Source organism: Aulonocara stuartgranti, assembly GCF_965226115.1.
Source record: "Aulonocara stuartgranti genome assembly, chromosome: 8".
Taxonomy (NCBI): Eukaryota; Metazoa; Chordata; class Actinopteri; order Cichliformes; family Cichlidae; genus Aulonocara; species Aulonocara stuartgranti.
This window is the reverse complement of record NC_138959.1, coordinates 15296760-15315460: the sequence shown is the minus strand read 5'-3', so window position 1 is coordinate 15315460 and position 18701 is coordinate 15296760. Positions and strand designations below refer to the sequence as shown.

Below are 18701 nucleotides of genomic sequence, written 5' to 3'. Positions count from 1 at the left end.
TTTTTTAACATCACCCGAAAAACCGTAACAAAATAAAAAAAAGGAAAAAAAAAACACAACCCAACCCCCCCACCCAAAATCTTCTAGCCTTGAGAAAGGCATCACATCAAAATACATTTAAATGCCCACAGTCATGCCTAGTCAAACCCTATCAAAGCCCATCAAATAACCCACCCTCACCTCCCTCCCTCCCCATTACCCACCCTTCTATCCCTCCCTCCCCAAATCCCATTCACAGTTTTCTCCTCTTAAAATAATATTAATGATCATTAGCATAATAATGACGTATCACATATGCAAATTGAATGGGTTATTGTTGTTTCCAATGATGATTTGTTTTTGTTTTTTAAAAAGTGCTTGTTTCATTCCACTGACACAAATGAACAGCAAGGAGTGGAGTAGAAAAGTGGTGAAAATAACCCAAAAATAAAAGAAAAGGAAAAAACGGAGTTAAAATCACTTCTCCAACAGCACGTTGAAAAGATCACAGAGATTGGCGTTCACTCTCAAAACAGATGGCTGTAACGGTGGTGCAGAGTTACTTCGACAACCAAGCTGCTGCGCAGAAGCAGAGAGTGTTTGCACAGACTTCATCAACTGACACTGACCAATCAGTGATGTTCAAACATCCTCTTCACTTCAGAGCGGTGTGAAAACAATGCACTAGACTTTGCTACAAATCATCCTAACTGATGTACATGTGGTGCTCAACTAAAAAATAATAATAATAATGTGAATGTCTTCACATTTACAAAACAGTACCATAATCTCGACAAAGCTATACGCAGTAGAAACCATAGATGATCACCTATTGTAATTCGTTGTTCTGACAAGTTAAATAAACCCACCCCTCCCAAAAAAAACGAAGAAAAAAAATCAAAGCTTTGAAGTATCAAGAATACCTGTAAAACTGTGCTAATTGCATCTCATAATACAAAGTCTTATTACACAATTTTGCCTATTTTCCTGAGTTAATACGTTTCTTGTAACAGACAATATATACTTTTTTTGCCATTTGAATTCTGGGCCTTTCCCTGACACAAATGTTATTATTACTGAAATCATCAACACTATTATTACTTTACAATTGTATGATGATTGGTAAAACAAGGGTACAGAAGATGAAGAAAACAAAAAAACAACAGCAAGTTCATAGCTACCATCTAAATGTTTTAAATTACATTTATATCTACGGTACGTTCATATCAAAAATCACTACTCTTGAACAGAAAATTAAGCGACTACATAATAAAAATGATTTTTTTTTTAAAAATTGCATTTGAGGCCATGGAAGACCCTCCCTGGTCATTTCTGTATTAACATTTAATGGCAGTGTTAAAAAAAAAAAAGTTTGCTACAAGAACAAAATTAGGATGTTGGAGGGGGGCTTTTATGTAACAGAACAGCCCCCCCTTACTGGATACACCTCGTTTGACCCTTATCTGAAACTTTGGCTTGTCGGGGTTTTTGATCCTGTACTCACTGGCTCACTGATGTCAGCTAACAAACTGGTATACCCTGAGAATTCTGACACTGGAGTCCGTATTCGATGGTCGACCTCTGTCCCAGGATCACTGCCGTAGCTCAGAGGGGTCCGACGTCCTGACTTGAATTGGGAGCCAAAGGCTTGAGCGAAGTTCTCAATCTGGTATGTGGTTTCTTTCGGGGGGTTCAGTGGGGACAGGTCTGGGTAGGTGGAGCCATTTGTGGGTGCTGGAGCGCTTCCTCCAGCCTTGGATTGCTGCCCCTTGGAGCTCTCTGCCGGGGCAGTGAGGTCCTGGGGAGGTAGGTTGAAGGTGCCAGGTGAGTGCTGCTTCTCCAACTGCTCAGTGAGCTCCTGAGATGGAGTCAGCTGCTGGTGGCTAGCAGATTCCAAGCTTAGGTGGTAGCCTGTCTGGGAGGGGGATCCAACGAGCATACCATAGTGGGATTTTGAGGAGGACGAGGAGGCGGTTGATGAAGGAGCAGCGATGGGCAGCGGGGAGGGGACAGCAGGCGGGTAGCCACAGTCCAGTGGGGATGTGGTGTACACGTGTTTGTCAGAGAACAGGGGCCCTGTGGGACTGGAGCTGCTCGAGAGGAGCGGGAAGGGCCCTGTTGCACCGAGGCTGGGGAAGGGTCCGCTATGGCTGGTGCGTTCCAGAGCCTGCAGGAGGAACTTTGAGTACTCGCTCATCACTGCCGTTTTGTCACCACCATTCGGCGAGTCATCCTCCAACTCCGGAGTAACAGGAGCTGCTGGCTGAAGGTCCACATGGTGTGGGTGGTCTGACAGGTCAAAAGTCACATCATGGTGGTGTGTTCCCTCTGGTTTATGGCTATAATGGTCTAGCAGGCTTTGCAATACCTCATCTGGAATGCCCGACTTGTCGTGCTTCAGTTCCAGCGGCGAGGAGTCTAGCATGGCCAGGGTGGGCTCAGGTCCCAGGGAGCCCTGTATTACGCTACTGCCCTGGGATGCCATGTGCAGGGAGCCAGCTCCAAAGTCATTGTTAACTGCATGGAGGTAGCGCCGCTTTTTCACAAACTGCATTGCATCGTCATAGTTGCTGCTGGTGGTGGGCCCCTGCTTGTTGCCCCCGGGTCCCTGAAGCAGACCCATGTTATCTAGGCCAGAAGCCTCCACGTGATCCATGGAGCTGGGCTTCTGACCCAACAGTTTTTGTCCATCAGAACCATCTTCCAGAGAAAGGAGGCCCTTATCAAGTCCCTTACGGCCAGCCTTTTTAAACACCAATTTGGGAGTACGTCCCGGCATGACCTGGTCAGAGCCCGAGGGGTCCATGCTGAAATCTTGCAGGCCCAAGTCACGGGCCATCCCCCCAGAAGATGAGGCCGCTGCCGCCGAGGCATTCTTCTTTCTCTTGCGTTCGCTGCCCTCCCCATTTTTGGACTTTGCTCTCCTGCGTCCAGAGGTGGTAGAGTTTCCCTGAGTGAGTGAATAGCTGCCCTGGCCTAGCTCTGCTTCGCTGAGCTCCAGCATGCTTGGGTCTAGGCCCTTCTTTATGGCTTCTCCACAAGTCCGTTTGTGCTTCAGTAACCGGTCTGTTCTTGAGAAAAACTAAAAGAGAGAAATGTGGGTTTAGTCTCCGCTGATGGACATTAGTATCTCTAAAATCCCCTTTTTGAAATTTTAACAGAAAATACACTGCAGTGATAAGCAGCTGGGAACATAACCACTGAATTTGAACAACAGAACTTTATATTCGCTGACCTCTTGTGTGATACAGCTAATCCCATTAAGACCAGGGCTTAAGAGTGGCTTAGATATAAATGCTCAGATGCAAATTATGATAATATATGCACAACTGAAAGAAAAAGGATTTCAAACATATTTAAAAGCTCAAGGAAATGTACACAAAACTAAACAGAGACAGAGAGACTACAAAGTGCCTACTTGTTGGCAGGTGTCGCAGCGATATGGCTTCTCGCCACTGTGTGTCCTTTTGTGCCTCTCCATGTGGTACTTCTGGATAAAGCGCATGTTACACTGGTCACAGCTGAAAGGTTTTTCCCCTGAAAAATACAGCAGTGACAGCATCAGGGCCTGTGCAACTCCCAACAAGTTTACAAAATAAACACCCTGTTCTGGTAGAGCCATTTATTTGAGTTACTGTGTCGGGACTCACCACTGTGAATCTTCTCGTGCCGCTGGAGCAAGTACTTCTGAATGAAGCTCATGTTACACTGACTGCACCGGAAAGGCCTCTCACCTGTGCAGTCAAGAGTACAACCATCCGCTCACCACATTAATTAAATCCCAGCCCACGCCATAACTGAAGTCACAATAAAATCTATGCTATTCTGGTCGGGTTGCGCAAATATAAAGAAACCTGTGAGAGAGGTGCAGTAACCAGTAGATATAACAACATATTAGCATGTTTGAGAAACTGCACTGCATTACAGATTGCAGATTGCATTACATTGCAAAGATGCTATTACAAATCAATGTCTGTAATAATGGAAAAACAAGGAAATGGTTTCAAAATAAAACTCATATTGGATGGATTTTCCATTAAATGGTTTATGAGTTCTACTTCAATGAGCTAAGTAAGGAATTCCCAGCACAGAGAATGATTAAGATTTCCAGATAGACATGAGTAATCCGTGACTCAACGCTGGCTTTAGTGACTGTCTGGTTTCAAAAGAGGCCCCAGGTGCTTGTGGTGAAGAGCACAACGCCACATGTGTAGATCCCTCACATCACAAATCCAAATTTCATTTTCATTCCTCAAATTCTGGTAACAGATCTTTACCCCTAATGGTAGATTCCAGCTACCTTGAAATGAATCTGGAGCTATGTGATTTATACAAACTTCAGATGTGTTATAAAGCAAACAGACACAAGAAACAGGCACTTGTAGCTTTCTCTGTTCTGTTACTGATTTAACGCATCCTTTTTGCATCTCTCATCACTTCATATCCCCCCAACTTAAAGCATTGCAAAGCAACTTCAACAAAAAAAAAAATCATTTGAATGTATTTATTGTCTAAATGCATGAAAACAGTGTCAAGAAGCACTGAAAGTCTCTCACCTGTGTGTATGAGCACGTGTCTACGCAAGTGGTAGGAGCTGCGGAAGGCAGCATTACAGTGCTCACAGATATGTGGTTTAGAGTTGGGGGATAGGCAGGCTCCATCTGCATCCAGCATCAAGTTCTAGAAGGGGAAAAAAACAGAAACAAAATACAAAAAACATGAGTATAAGCTCATAATAATAATAATAATAATTTGCTGATTTGAATCAACACTGTAGGATACCTTTCAACTAACAATGCACATCATTTTCTTGTATAATGAGTCTAGAAAAGTCACCGACCTTTGCAGCATCACTGCGTTTCCTTCGAGCTTTGCCTCCCTGTCCATCTCCATTGCTCTTCCGTCCTCTTCTACCTGACGACTCTTTTGGCTCTTTAACTTGTCTCCCAGACATCTAAAGGCAAACACAACAAGCATTGGATTATTTAATTTAGTTCAGTTCATTGTGGTTCTTATTATCTTTGAGCAACTGTAACCACATAATTTCCTTAGGGACTAATAAAGTATTCTGATTCTGATACACGCAGTTAACAGATGGCTGTTATCACTGCTGTCACAGCCAACCAGGCACCATTATATGAAAATTTCCACCCTGAAAGTAAAGGGAAGAAACCAAGCAGAAACAAGGAAACTGGAAAATTTTACACTAAACTAAACAACAATAAATCTGAAATAATATCTAAAAAAAGCAACCCCATCTCACCGGTTCTCCAAGGGTGCGGACATTGCTGAGGCTGAGGTCATGCAGGAGCATGTTCTGGTGATTTTGGTGGTGGGTTCCAAAAGACATATCTGCCATGTCAGTACCACTTTTCCCTGCGCCCCCTCCACCACAATTCACCCCCTGTGCTCCACCCACGCCGTAGAGGGGCATACGGTAATCCAGCTCACTTGGCCGCTCCTGCTTAATGCCCATGCTGTGAAGGAAGCCCCCTGTGTTTGCAGCGGTGCCGCCCTGGTGTTCTGGAGGCGAGTCACGTTCTTTCTTCAGGATCATCTCCTGGGGCAACTCGCCCATGACGGACTGCGAGGCCAGCCGTGTAAAGCTGGTGACTGGCGGTAAGTGGCTGAACATAAGCATACCTGGTGCAAAATTGGGGTCCATGCCTCCGTTTCGCAAAAACTCATTGCCTATCTTGTCCTGAATAATACTCATGGTGGTAGGTTTCCTTTGTGCAGGGGAGGAGGGTAATTAATCTAAAAAGGAATGCAGGAGGAGAATATCCTGAAAGGGAGAACAGATAAAAAGCCGTGTTCATGATAACAGGCACGAGAGTTCACAGATCCAAACAAACCACTTCATTTTGATGTGTGTCCTTATCACAGCATCACTTCCTCAATCTATAACAGCTACAAAGCAGAGCTACAACAAATTAAACCATTATTGATTAAATAATTCCTACATATTGGCTAATTACCAAATTATACAAAAGCCTTTGTGCCCTACAATAACCTCTAAATTTTTAAACTTTTTATTTATTACATAATTTTCTAGGACTGACCAAAACACTGGGTTTGATACCTGAAAACCTCAGGGTATGATTTGCACAAATATATTCAGTTTCCAAATGGAAAAAAAAATTAAATCGTGCGATATGTCCAACTTAAAACAAATACCTCACTTTATAATTTACAACCAAGCATAATAAAACATCTATTACAACAATAGACTGAATTACTCTATAATAACTTGCATCAACACACTCAATATACCACAGAATTTGATAGGTTTCATCAAGAAATTTAAGTTTGAAAATTGTGTGAATGAAGATTTTTGATTTTACATAAAGGAATACAGGTATTTTCTGAATATACCAGAAAAGACATGGTAAGGATTAATATAAATGCATGTGAGCTTAGTGAAGTAAAGTCATAGAAACCCCAAAACTGTTAAGCTTTTTTGAGGGGGCACTAAAACCACACCATTTATATTCAATACCAGCAGGAGGAGGTGAAAAAAATTCAAAGATTGTATCTGAAATATTTAATCCTCCTCACGTATTGTTCTACATCTGACTCCACATGTGACTTGGACGGCAGCCAAAATAAAATCGGCGTAGTAGCTTGATCGCTTAGACGTGCATCCCTATTGTTTTGCACTTTGATGCATGCTGGACCACACCGCTTGCATCTCTGACTAATAAACCCAGCATGAGCGCAAAAGCTGGAGGCACTGGGCTGCAGTACTGGCAATTTAATTGGCTGAGTACACTTGCCTAAAACAAACGATATTTAGGTCAAATCGTGCCAGACAGGAGTGATTTTACGCAGACACAGTCGGGGGACTGTAAGCGCGGTGTTTGTGGAGAACAAGCAGCGTAAGAATTTATTGTTTGGTCTGCACCAGCTGACCATTTGGCTACGTGACACTGCTGTTCAACAGAAAGCGGATGAGCTTTTGTGATGCATAGTAGTTAGCCAGCTAGTTAGCATAGTTAGCTACTCGACTAACCACAATGAGACAACGCATCTCTGCGACCTCAATCAAAACAATCGCCTAAAAATGCCCCAGAAACGAAAACTCAGCCCCTCAAATAAAAGTCACAGCAATACCCAGAGTTACAGGACTCCAAATAACCGTGTGTGTGGTCAGCAATTCATAATTTGATAAGAAATATAATCTTTTAGCATGTTACCTATAGTTGCTATCAAGCTAGCTCACGCTAAAACAGCACCGCTGATTCAATGGTATCAAGGTGAATATTTATGAAATTAACCAGTTTCATTATTTGTAGGGAGCTTTTTAAAAAGTGAACTGGCACGTTTTGGGCAGGAAAATACAAGAAATGGCTAATAACGTGAAGTTAAAACGGACGCTGGCTTTGAAGTGAGCTCAGCGAAACGAAACGCTCATTCTCCAATTCCCCAGCTTTGATGACGCTCGTGAAATCAAATCTGTCTGGCTGCGAGCGACGCTGGCGCTCCGTTTATTGATAGCTAACTTTAGCTGCAATTAAAACCACACAATGCTCACCGGGACAGTCGGATATCAAATAATTCCTCCCCGTTTCCCCTCGTACATGCGGACTTCCGACCTAATAAGCGAGCTACATGAAAACTGCGTGCTTTGCAGCAGCTGTGTTTATAACAATCAACTTGCCACGAGCTAGCTCGTTAGCCGTTAGCTGCCCCGACTGAAAACCCGCATTACGGCCCGTGGAAGAGAAACAATGATGCTGGCTCTCCGTGCATCCCCCGTTTGCGCCGAGCCAGACAATCGTTCGCACGAATCTCTACAAAGTCCTAAGAGAAAATCGCTCCGATTAAAAACCAATTTAATTTCCCACTCACCTACACATGACCGCAGCTGGTTTCAAACGTGCCCGTATTCTCTCTGTAATCGCCGCTTTGGGGTTTTATTGCCAAAACATTGTTCTCCGGCGGTCGCTGTTTTCTTCCATCTTGTCCTGGCGCGGGGAATTATGGGTGTCGCGGACGGGTCGTGAGAGGAGACAGGCGAAGTGCTGCTGAGGTTTCAGAGGTGCTCAACTATGCTGCTTTAGAAACTCCGTTCATTACAGAAGCGTATAACGATACTGCCTCACTATAATGAGAGTTTAAGTGTAGATCTGCGACCGTTCTAATTGGGTTAATGCTTATGTTAAAGGATACTTTCAACTCCTTTGACACACATTTTAATATACATGGTTTGATGTGCACTTTGTGGCACTTCACAACATAAGCTATCTGCTGCAACAAAAGAAAACACGTTTTTCAGCATAACTCTGACACAGCATGTTTAGAATTTTAGAGTTATTGCGCAAATGCAAGAAAGCAGCCCCATAGATGACGATCAGCATGACTCCAGCCTGAGGACATGGTATTTGTCCTTTGGCTCTTGAGCTGTTCCTGATTAGAGTTTGGAGTGTGGCGGTTTATGTCGTCGACATGTGGCAGGCTGCTACGGTTTGGGAGTGCTGTTTACATACTGTGTGGGCTTGGTCTTCAGCTGTGTTTAGTATGATATTTAAAGTAACATATGCCTAAATTCTTGGACCCAAGGTTTCCCAACTTATTATTGCTTTGTAATGAGAGAACAGTATAACTTCAGTAGCAACTTAATTAATTTCATTTGCCAGTCATTGTGTTAATTCTTGTCATTTATCTCAGGTTTGGCAACAGAAAGCATAGAAATCATGGAAATCACAAAACGTTTTTATGGTGTAAGAGTTTGTACAGTCCTAACAAGCTTGAAAGTCAATATTTAGTATGACCACCAGAGATGGGCAGTAACGCGTTACAAGTAACGCGTTACAAGACCGATTAGGTCTGCAAATATTCTTCTTTTGCCTTCTACTTCTCAAATTGTCTTTTTTTTTTTTTTTTTTTTTTTTGCCTGTCCCGTTTGGCTCTTTTGCCATCAGAATTGTTGTCTAAAGGCAAAGAAAGATGCCCAACGGATTTACTTTACCAAACTGACCATCCCAGCCTTGCCGTAATGGTCCATTTGATTCACCTTCTATTGTTTATTTTATTTTCACTTACTGAATACGGGACAGACTTGACTGGGGGAAAGAAGGGGAGAAAGAAAGAGGGAAAGAGAAACAGCTGAGAAGAGGGACGGGGGAGAAGGGCAAAAGACAAAAACCAACAGAACGGGCAGAGAAAAAAAATGCATATATCAATCACCTGGATCACCTGCTGAGAAAGAAAAAAGAAAGCAAGCAGAAGAGAACAAGAGTAATAGAATAAACAACATCACAATGATATATGGGAATATGACAGTAAATACTAAATGTTAAACATTATTGTGCAGCACATAAGATCAACAGAACACAGTGTGCTTTGAGGTAGGAGCCAAAAAGGGTGTAGTTTGTGGGTGTGATCACCCGTGTGTACACCTGTGAGCATGGACGCGCTTGTTTTTTGTTTTTTAAAAGGTTCCTTCATGTAATAATCTGCTAGAGGGTGTGGGGGGGCCACAGCCCCGTCCTCCAGGGCGTGAAGCAGGTGTGGAGGAGATCAAAACTCCAGACATCCAGAGGCCCCCAGAACACAAGAGACCAAGGAAGACCAACAGAGGGGCAGCTGCGCCACTGTCCCGGAAAGAGCTGAGGAGAGTCCCAGATGAGGGCTCACTCAGCAGCCGCGGAGCAGAAGCCAGGGGGAGTTGCAGTGACGCGCCCGTGAGCTCCGCCGGCAGCCAGCTGCGCCTGAGTGACCGAGCCCCAGGCCGAGAGGCCGGGGGCACCCCACCTCCGAAGTGGCCCGAGCGAGCCCCAGGCTCCAGGCCCCGATAAGCGTCCGCCAAGGAGTGAGCCGGTGTGTACCTGGACGCCCATCCCCGGACACAAAGAACCACCAACGCACCGATGTCTGAGGGGGTCCGCCACTGGCAGGGGAAGTGGTGGTAGGGGGAGATAGGCCTCCAAACCTTGGAGGGCCTGAGATGTCCCCAGAGAGGTGGCGCCTGACACCCAACCTGACATATAGACACAGAAATACAGGCACACACAGATACAAACATCCATTCCCACCCTCATGCTCTCATATGCACTTACTCCACACTCAACCAACATGGAGACAGACATAAAGAGACGTTGTACACACGATCACACTCCCCAAGCGTACTCTACAAACCGGGTCTAGGTGCCCCCGCCCCTGGAGGGGGGAACTGCACCCAGACCCAGGTGGTGTTTCCCTTTTCCCTGCGGTGGGGGGAGGCAGACCGCCCCGACTCCGCAGCAGCAGGAAGGCTCCACACTCCAGACCGCAGTCGGACGGCCAACTCCTCCTCCTAGTCCTAGCCCCCCTGCTCCAGCAGGTCGCAGAGAATGGGGGTGAGAGAAGACTCCAAACCTCCCTCCACCCGCTCATTGTAATGTTGATGCATGTGTGTTCTAAGGTGCATTTAAAACCCAGGAGGGCTTGGAGCTACCTGCCAGAGAGCAGCAGGTAAGCGCATGGTCCCTCCTGCTAGCCCTCAATGTCTATGTGTATTTAAAATTGAGAGGTGGGCAACGATGCCAGGGGTGGGGTGTACACCCTGATGGTACTTTGGACTCCGTGTATCGTGCCCACCCCCAAGATCCTATATGTATGTGTAATGAGAGTGTGAGTAATGTGAATGTCTAAGTTGTGGGATAAAATTGAGGCAGAGGCAGCCAGAAGGGGACAGAGGGGGGGGGGGGGGGGGGTAGCCTCCTCTGCACCCTGGTGACATACCCCTACTCCAAGGCCCTGCATGTGTGGGTGGTTGTGGTGGAGCGGGAAGAGGGAGGCAGCTGGAGATGGGGAGGGAAGGAAGGGAGGGGCAAGTGACCCCTCCCTGGGGCCAGCTCCCCCGCTGACCCCAGTAGGCACCCCCATACTCCGCGACCCGCCAGGGAAAGGGGGCCCAGGCCCATCCAGACCGGGCCCAGTGCAGCAGCGCCGCCCGGTCCCACAGAGCCCGGGACAGTCCACCCAACCCCACCACAGAGAAAACTGCACCCACCCCACCATCCACTCATCTTCCAGACTACATAAGACAATAAACACCCAGGCTGAGATCTTCCTCCACCTCTCCTGTATCTCCCCATCCTGCAGAGGGAGCTCCTGAGGAGAGGAAAGCTCCTGCAAGATGTGACAACCTCCCCCACCAGTTGAAGAGCCCCCCAGGTGGCTCGACGCACCGGCGGCACCCTGCTCCAGGGCTGGGCCCCCATGCACCCACCCGCCCACAACCCCGGCAACACACCAACCAGGACCCAAGCCCCCGAGGCCCGGTCCGGGTCCCAGCCCAGAGACGGAGCGCCCCCAGAACCTCACGCCCATCCCGGACCCACCCAGGGGCAGCCAGGCTACCAGGTCAGTAACCCACGTCCGTCAGCACAGACCCTCCCCTAGCCCCGCTGCACGCAGCCGCGAGGAAACAGTCACCTGAGAGCCAACAGAGCCCCTAACCGGACATGACCGCTACCCCGGGTTGAGCCCCCCAAGGAAGATGCCTCCGGGGAACCCCCGATGCCCTAAGCCTGTCCCTACCCCCACACCAATCACAACAGTGAAGGCGGGACCAAACTATGACCCCCCCACCCCCACTAGGTGATGGAGCTGATCAAAGGAGCCCAGAGCAATTGATCTGATGTGGTGGCAGAGGCTGTATCAAGACTAATGTAATCTAATAGATAATTTCTATATTGGTTAGAATTAAGATTATTTTTATTTTTCCAGTTCATGAGGACTGTTTTCTTGGCTATGCATAGGGCAGTGAAAACCATATGGGCGATATTCTTTTCTGAAGTGACATTATCTAAGCTGCCCAACAAACACACTAAAGGGGAAGTTGGAATGTTACATTTCAGACACTTCGATAGGTCTTCACATATCTCACGCCAAAACTTCTGAACTGGTGGACAGAACCAAAGAGCGTGGATATAATTGTCCGGTGAATTGGTTTGGCAGTGTGAGCAGTTGTTGGTAGACGTAAAGCCCATCTTGAACATCCGATGACCTGTATAGTGCACTCTATGTAATATTTTGTATTGAATTAATTGAAGACTGGGATTTCTAATTAGATGAAAGGTTTTTAAGCAAATCTGAGACCAGAAGTTTAGGTCTAAGTTAACTGATAAATCCGCTTCCCATTTTGCAATAGGAAGTGATATTGATTCATCTGTTTTAGAAAGCATTCTGTATATTTTGGATAGTAATTTGGGGGTTTAAGAGTAAGAAATTGAACCACACTTGGTGGTGTTTGTAGTTCAACTTGACCCGGTTTAAATTTCTTTTTTACTATGGATTTAATTTGTTGATATTCTAAAAATCTTTTCTTGTTGATCCCATATTGTGTAACTAGTCCGTCAAATGAAATAAATTCTGTTCCTTCTAGTATATGTTCTAAATATTTGATTCCTTTATCACTCCAATCTGAAAAGTTTATCATATTATTGTTTTGTAATATGTCAGGGTTGTTCCAGATAGGTGTACGTTTGCATGGGATTAATGAAGACGCCGTCAATTTTAGAAACTCCCACCATGCTGTCAGAGAAGAGCTGATGTTGATGCTTTTAAAGCATTCATGTCGTTGGATGTTTGAGCTGATAAATGGTAGGTCTGAGATCTCTAGATTATTGCAGAGTGCTTGTTCTACATCTAGCCAAGGTTCATCTAAGAGGGTGTGTTTTAGCCATCCTGAGATAAACTGAAGCCTGTTGGCTAAGAAGTAGTGCTGAAAGTTAGGCAGTTCTAGTCCTCCTTTATCCTTGGTCTTTTGTAGTGTTTTTAAGCTTATACGTGGGGGTTTGTTTTTCCAAAGGAATTTGGACATACATGAATCTAGAGATCTGAACCAATCTTGTGGCGGTTTAGTTGGGATCATTGAGAATAAATAATTTATTTTTGGTAAGACCATCATTTTTATAGCGGCAACCCTTCCCATGAGTGATATGGGTAGACATTTCCATCTAGCCAGATCATCTTCTACCTTCTTTAAAAGTGGGATATGGTTTAATTTAGTTAGATCTGCAAGCTTGGGAGAAACATTAATACCTAAATATTTTATATTTCCCGATTGCAGTGGTGTAGAAGAGGAATTATGGAAGGAGCAATTAATCGGTAAGACTGTAGATTTTGACCAGTTAATTGAGTAATCTGATATTCTTGCAAAAGAGTTTATCAATTCAATCACCCCAGAGATATTGGTTTGTGAATTTTGGAGAAAGAGTAACACATCATCCGCATAAAGGCTGATTTTATGTTCCACGTTCTTGCATTTTATGCCCTTAATTACTGATTTCTTTCTAATTGCTGCTGCTAGTGGTTCAATAAAAATTGCAAATAGTGAAGGGGAGAGTGGGCATCCCTGCCTGGTGCCCCTCAAGAGACAGAAGCTGGAGGATGTCTGGTCATTTGTTCTAACACAAGCTGTTGGGGAATTATATAATATTTTTAACCAGTTTATGAAAGAGGATCCAAAACCAAATTTGTGTAAAGTTGCAAATAGAAATTTCCAGTTAACTCTGTCAAATGCTTTTTCTGCGTCTAAAGAGAATATTGTAGTTTCTAGGTTTTTACTGTATGAGTAGTCTATCAAATTAAGTAATCTACGTGTATTTGTTGATGAGTGCCTACCTTTTATGAAACCAGTTTGGTCAGGATGAATTAAGAGGGGGGTTATTTTCTCCAGTCTCTTTGAGAGAGCTTTGCAGATTATTTTAAGGTCTACATTTATAAGGGATATTGGACGATAGCTTGAGGGATATACAGGGTCTTTGCCTGGTTTTAGCAGGAGATTAATGTTTGCAGAATTCATATTTGATGGAAGTCTGCCCTTTTCTTTAATTTCCAACAACGTTCTGTAGAAAACTGGTGCTAGAATCGACCAGAATTCTTTGTAGAATTCTGCAGGAAAGCCATCTGGACCTGGAGCCTTATTATTGTGCATACTTATCAGGGCTTCCTGGAGTTCACCTGGTGTCAGTGGTGAATCCAGTGCCATTGCTTGAGTGTCCAATAATTTTGGAAGAGTTATGTTGTCCAAAAACTGATCAATTTCTTTTTTAGATGGGTTTATTTGTGGTGAATACAACGTTTTATAGAAATCCCTGAAAATGTTGTTTATTTGTATCGGTTCATATAATGTGTTCCCAGATGAATCTTGAACAGCACATATAGTTGTTTTTTCTTTATTTATTTTTAGCTGGTTTGCTAGAAATTGACCGGATTTATTACCATGTTCATAATTTTGTAGGCGTAGTCTTTGTACTAAGAATTTTGTTTTTTTATCAATTATCTCATTTAATTCTAGTTTTGTTTTGCGTATTTTGTTCAATGTTTCCTGATCTTGGTGGGATGCGTAGGCTTCTTCTAGTGATTTGATGTTTTTTTCTAATTCCTGAATATTTTTGTTTTCTTTTTTCTTTTTATGTGATGAGAAAGAAATTATTTTACCTCTCATCACAGCTTTCCCTGCTTCCCATAGAACAGAAGCTGATGTTTCGGGAGTGTCATTATAGTCCAAATATGAAGTCCACTCTTTTTTAAAATATTTAATAAAGTCTTCATCTTTAAGTAGTGATATATTAAATCTCCAGTTTTTTCTTGGCGTAGTATTATTCTTGTGCATTAGTGTTAAAGATACAGGACCATGATCGCTGACAGCTATAGGGTGAATCTCAGTGTCTGAAATGTCGTTCAGCAGTGAGCTGCTGACCAAAAAATAATCCAGACGAGAGTAGGAGTGATGGACATGTGAGAAAAAAGTATATTCCTTACTGGTGGGGTGAAGGGAGCGCCATGCATCGCAAAGACCAAAGTCGCTCATATACTGTTTGATTATATTTGTGGACTGCCAATTACGCTGAGTTCCCGCTGTATTGAGCCTATCCATGTCTTCATTTAGTCCAAGGTTGAGGTCACCTCCAAGAACAAGTGTGCCATCTAAGTGTTCAGAGAGTGCACTGAAAAAAACGTGAAAGAATGAGGGATCATCAACATTTGGACCATATACACTTGCAATACATAGCTTTTTATCACGTATAGATAGTTTAATGATTAAGAATCTGCCCTCTGGATCTATAACTGTATCGAGTACTGTGAAATTAATATTTTTATGTATTAAAATTGCTGCTCCCCTTTGTCTAGAATTATAACAAGCTGAGAACACATTGGGAAACTCAGGTGTTTTAAGTTCATTCGAACCTCTAAGAGGTCTATGGGTCTCTTGTAATAGGACAACATCCGCCTGTAGTTTTTTGAGTTGGTTAAATATTTTTAACCTCTTTTCTCTGGAGCCAGCTCCATTTATATTCCATGTAATGAACCTCAGTGCCCCCATAGATGTCTGTGTATAACTAGGGATGTATGCTGTGTGCGTCGCTTAGACAGGTGGAGAGAATACGTCACTTGTTCATAAATAAAGAGAAGGAGAGAGAGAAAAAATGTGTGGCGAGATGCTCCCTGAGTCTGACTTTGTGTATGCATAGTTACTAATATGAGTAGGCTTGGCTTAAGTGTGTGTGTATCTTATATGACTGTGTGCGCTGTCTGACTGATGTAAATGTGCTGCCGTTGAGCGCATGGTGTGTATGTGTCGAAATAAAGGATGTTTGTGGATGAGTGTCGAAGCAGGTGATCGAGGCAGTGAAAGGAATAAAGAAAGAAACCAAAGACAGGGGTGAGCAGCATAAAACCAAGAGGGGGAAAAGAGAGGAGAAAAAAAAAACAAAAAAAAACCGAGAAGAAAAAAACAAACAAACAAAACGTAAACATTGATATTGACATATGATATTTAAAGTAACATATGCCTAAATTCTTGGACCCAAGGTTTCCCAACTTATTATTGCTTTGTAATGAGAGAACAGTATAACTTCAGTAGCAACTTAATTAATTTCATTTGCCAGTCATTGTGTTAATTCTTGTCATTTATCTCAGGTTTGGCAACAGAAAGCATAGAAATCATAGAAATCACAAAACGTTTTTATGGTGTAAGAGTTTGTACAGTCCTAACAAGCTTGAAAGTCAATATTTAGTATGACCACCAGAGATGGGCAGTAACGCGTTACAAGTAACGCGTTACAAGACCGATTAGGTCTGCAAATATTCTTCTTTTGCCTTCTACTTCTCAAATTGTCTTTTAAGAACAGACCATACTGAGATATGGCAAGTTTTCAGCTAAATGATATGGTGGTGCAAAAATGATATTGTATGCCTGCCTGTACATTTGGCTAAAGAAAAGGGAACAAATTATGTGTTATCCTTGAGTTAGGTGAATGGTTTTATATACTTGAATGAGTCATAGGTGAGAGTGAAGTGGCTTGGCAAAACCAAACAAGAAAGAAAGAAAGAAAGAAAGAAAGAAAGAAAGAAAGAAAGAAAGAAAATTCCTCTAAAAATATTAAGGTACAAAGAGTGGACTGAAAATGAGTCACAGCCAATATCCAAAGAAAAACTTTCAAGGCCTTCAGAAATCCCATGGAAGTATTGATCAAGACACAGAAGCAAAATATAAAGAAATAAATACTTAAGAGGTTACAATGAATTCAAAATACTAAAACAAGAAACATGAATTAAGTCTAAAATTTCAACCCACTGCAGCTCGAGGGTCTGTAACGTGAAAAATATTCAGTGTAAAGGTTAAATTTTGCTTGACTTCAATAAATATACTTAGTTTAATTTATAATTTAAAAGTGATTTTCCAAAGGTTGGTTGACTGAATGACACTTTAGGGAGCCAGCATGTAACTGAAACCCGCCTAGAGACAATACACAATCACTACTTAATGTTTTTTATGAGCTTGTTCAAAGGTTAGTGGTTTATATATTTTAATCATTACTGAAGCAGCTGTACGTTGAGTTCCAAGAAAGGGAGAAATTGTTCTATTTTTGTCCCAGTCTTTCATGCTTTAACACGAACTGTTAAGGAATTCAATAGTAGTGGATTTTTTCCTTGTCTTGATTACACAAAATATCACCAAGGCCTGTTGTTGATCCATCAGCTGCACTTTGAGAACCAGTGCTTAAAAAAAAATTGAATTAAAGTCAAGATCACATCGTTCTTATTTTCTAAAGATAAGGTGATGGTTAGCATTTCTTTGGAACAATCTAGAGCTATTGACTCAGCCTATTTTATCACCCGTGTAAATGTTATTGCAGTGGAATAGTGGTGGTAAACATTTCTTTATGGAACATTTTATTTTCTATTGAATAAAAAAGTAATAATAATAAAATGAATGTTTCTTCTGTTGTGTGATGAGTCTTTATTTAGGTTGTCGAAGCACTGCATTTGTCATTGAGTAGAAATGGTTATTCTGACTGATTGCACAGCAATTCTTGAGAGCTTTTTTCCTCCCACGTATGCATTTTCATTTGACAGCCAATATCATAAAGTATATATATATATATATATATGTATATATGAATAAAAAGGGACACTTTGTTTTTTTCATTGTGACCTTGGAGTGTTTTCTTGTTGACTGAGCCGACAAAAAACATCTCAGTCGTTAAGCAAATAAACTGATAACTATGTCTTAATCACAAAGTTTTTTATTATACTTTTATAATCCTCTGATAGGAATTTTCCGGAATACAAGTGCGATAGTGACGTAAGAGTTTTGCAGCAGAAAAGTTTAATAACTTAACAGTTACATCTCCTCCATACCCGCTTCACACCCTGGAGGATGGGGCTGTGGCCCCCCCACACTCCCTAGCAGATCATTACATGGAGAAACCTTTGGAATGCAAGCATGCTGATCCACACAGGTATGCACACATGGGTATTCACAGACGCGGACTAAAGCTTTCTTGGCTGCTGCCTCAAAGCACACTGTGCGCTGTCTATCTTGCGTGCTGCACAATATCGTTTATTACTTAGTAAATACTGATATCTATGACTAGCTAGTTTATTGTGATGGTGCTTTGTTTTCTCTATTATTATGTTGCTCTTTGTTGTTTGCTGTCTCCTCTGTTTGTTTGTTTGTTTGTTTGTTTGTTTTTTCTCCATACAGGTGACCCAGGAGTTTTTTTTTTTTTTTGTCTCTCTTCCCCCCCCTTCTCACCGTCTCTTCTCCCCTTGGGTTTTCTTTCTTTCTCTCCCCCTCTCTCTCTCATTCATTCCCCCTGTCCTATTTATTAAAAAAAAAAAAAAAAAAAAAAAAAATGACAAAGGATGAACTGAAGCTCTGCCATCACGTAATGTCGCATACTGCTGTTTCTGATGTCATTTAAAAAAAAAAAAAAAAAAAAAAAAAAAAACAGTTACATCCGATAACTTGATATAGCGAATGCTTTTACTGTTTTTCATATAAACTGACTCATCAGAGCTCTGCCTGCTAATGTTACTAGATGGAAATTTGTTCTGAGTGTGTGTGGTTCAGGTAAATGATGGCTTCCTGTATTGCACAAATGTTTTCGTTTTTTTTTTAAGTCAAGTATCATTTACAGCTTAATTATTTTTTTTTTTAATAGCCAAAAATCCTTACACTCGGTGCACTCACACAAAGCTATCTTATCTTTGTATGTTGGCATAGTTTAAGAAATGCTTTGATATGATAGTTTGGGAATTAATTTAAATTTGTGGTCCACGGTAACTCAAAGATACGCGATCTAAAGAACACAAGCAGGGAGGAAAATCATCTCATGTGATCTAATCTTCTCATTCATAAGTTCAATATATATCCCACATTCTTACATTTGAATTCAAAAAGAGGAATATCATATCAAACTATTAGAGCAGGATCATGC

The 18701-nt window shown here is 42.4% G+C and overlaps 1 protein-coding gene across 3 annotated transcripts; it reads right to left on the bottom strand.

Annotated features, from left to right (window-relative positions):
• Positions 1-184: 184 nt before the first annotated feature.
• On the bottom strand, positions 185-8388 carry znf281b (zinc finger protein 281b). Of its 3 annotated transcripts, none has more exons than XM_082543585.1 (7): positions 7514-7818; positions 5243-5764; positions 4820-4933; positions 4537-4659; positions 3630-3723; positions 3398-3516; positions 185-3061 (listed from the first exon to the last, which is right to left on the bottom strand). In XM_082543585.1, exons 2-7 carry the CDS (start codon positions 5693-5695, stop codon positions 1439-1441), a joined length of 2526 nt encoding a protein of 841 aa, XP_082399711.1. In that variant the 5' UTR covers positions 5696-5764; positions 7514-7818; the 3' UTR covers positions 185-1438. The 3 variants fall into 3 exon arrangements, with proteins under 3 accessions (XP_082399711.1, XP_082399710.1, XP_082399712.1); XM_082543584.1 differs by lacking the exon at positions 7514-7818 and adding an exon at positions 7831-8388 and having other exon boundaries at positions 186-3061; XM_082543586.1 differs by lacking the exon at positions 7514-7818 and adding an exon at positions 7831-8387 and having other exon boundaries at positions 186-3061; positions 3630-3713; positions 4536-4659.
• Between the last annotated feature and the right edge of the window lie 10313 nt (positions 8389-18701).

Excerpts from the sequence above, each read along its gene's own strand:
- znf281b (XM_082543584.1), bottom strand. The coding sequence starts at position 5,695 with ATGAGTATTATTCAGGACAAGATAGGCAATGAGTTTTTGCGAAACGGA. Across the intron at positions 4,934-5,242 it reads TCCGCACCCTTGGAGAACCG|ATGTCTGGGAGACAAGTTAA; the intron begins GTGAGATGGGGT and ends GTTTGCCTTTAG. Across the intron at positions 3,724-4,536 it reads GACACGTGCTCATACACACA|GACTGCACAGGTGAGAGGCC; the intron begins GGTGAGAGACTT and ends GGTTGTACTCTT.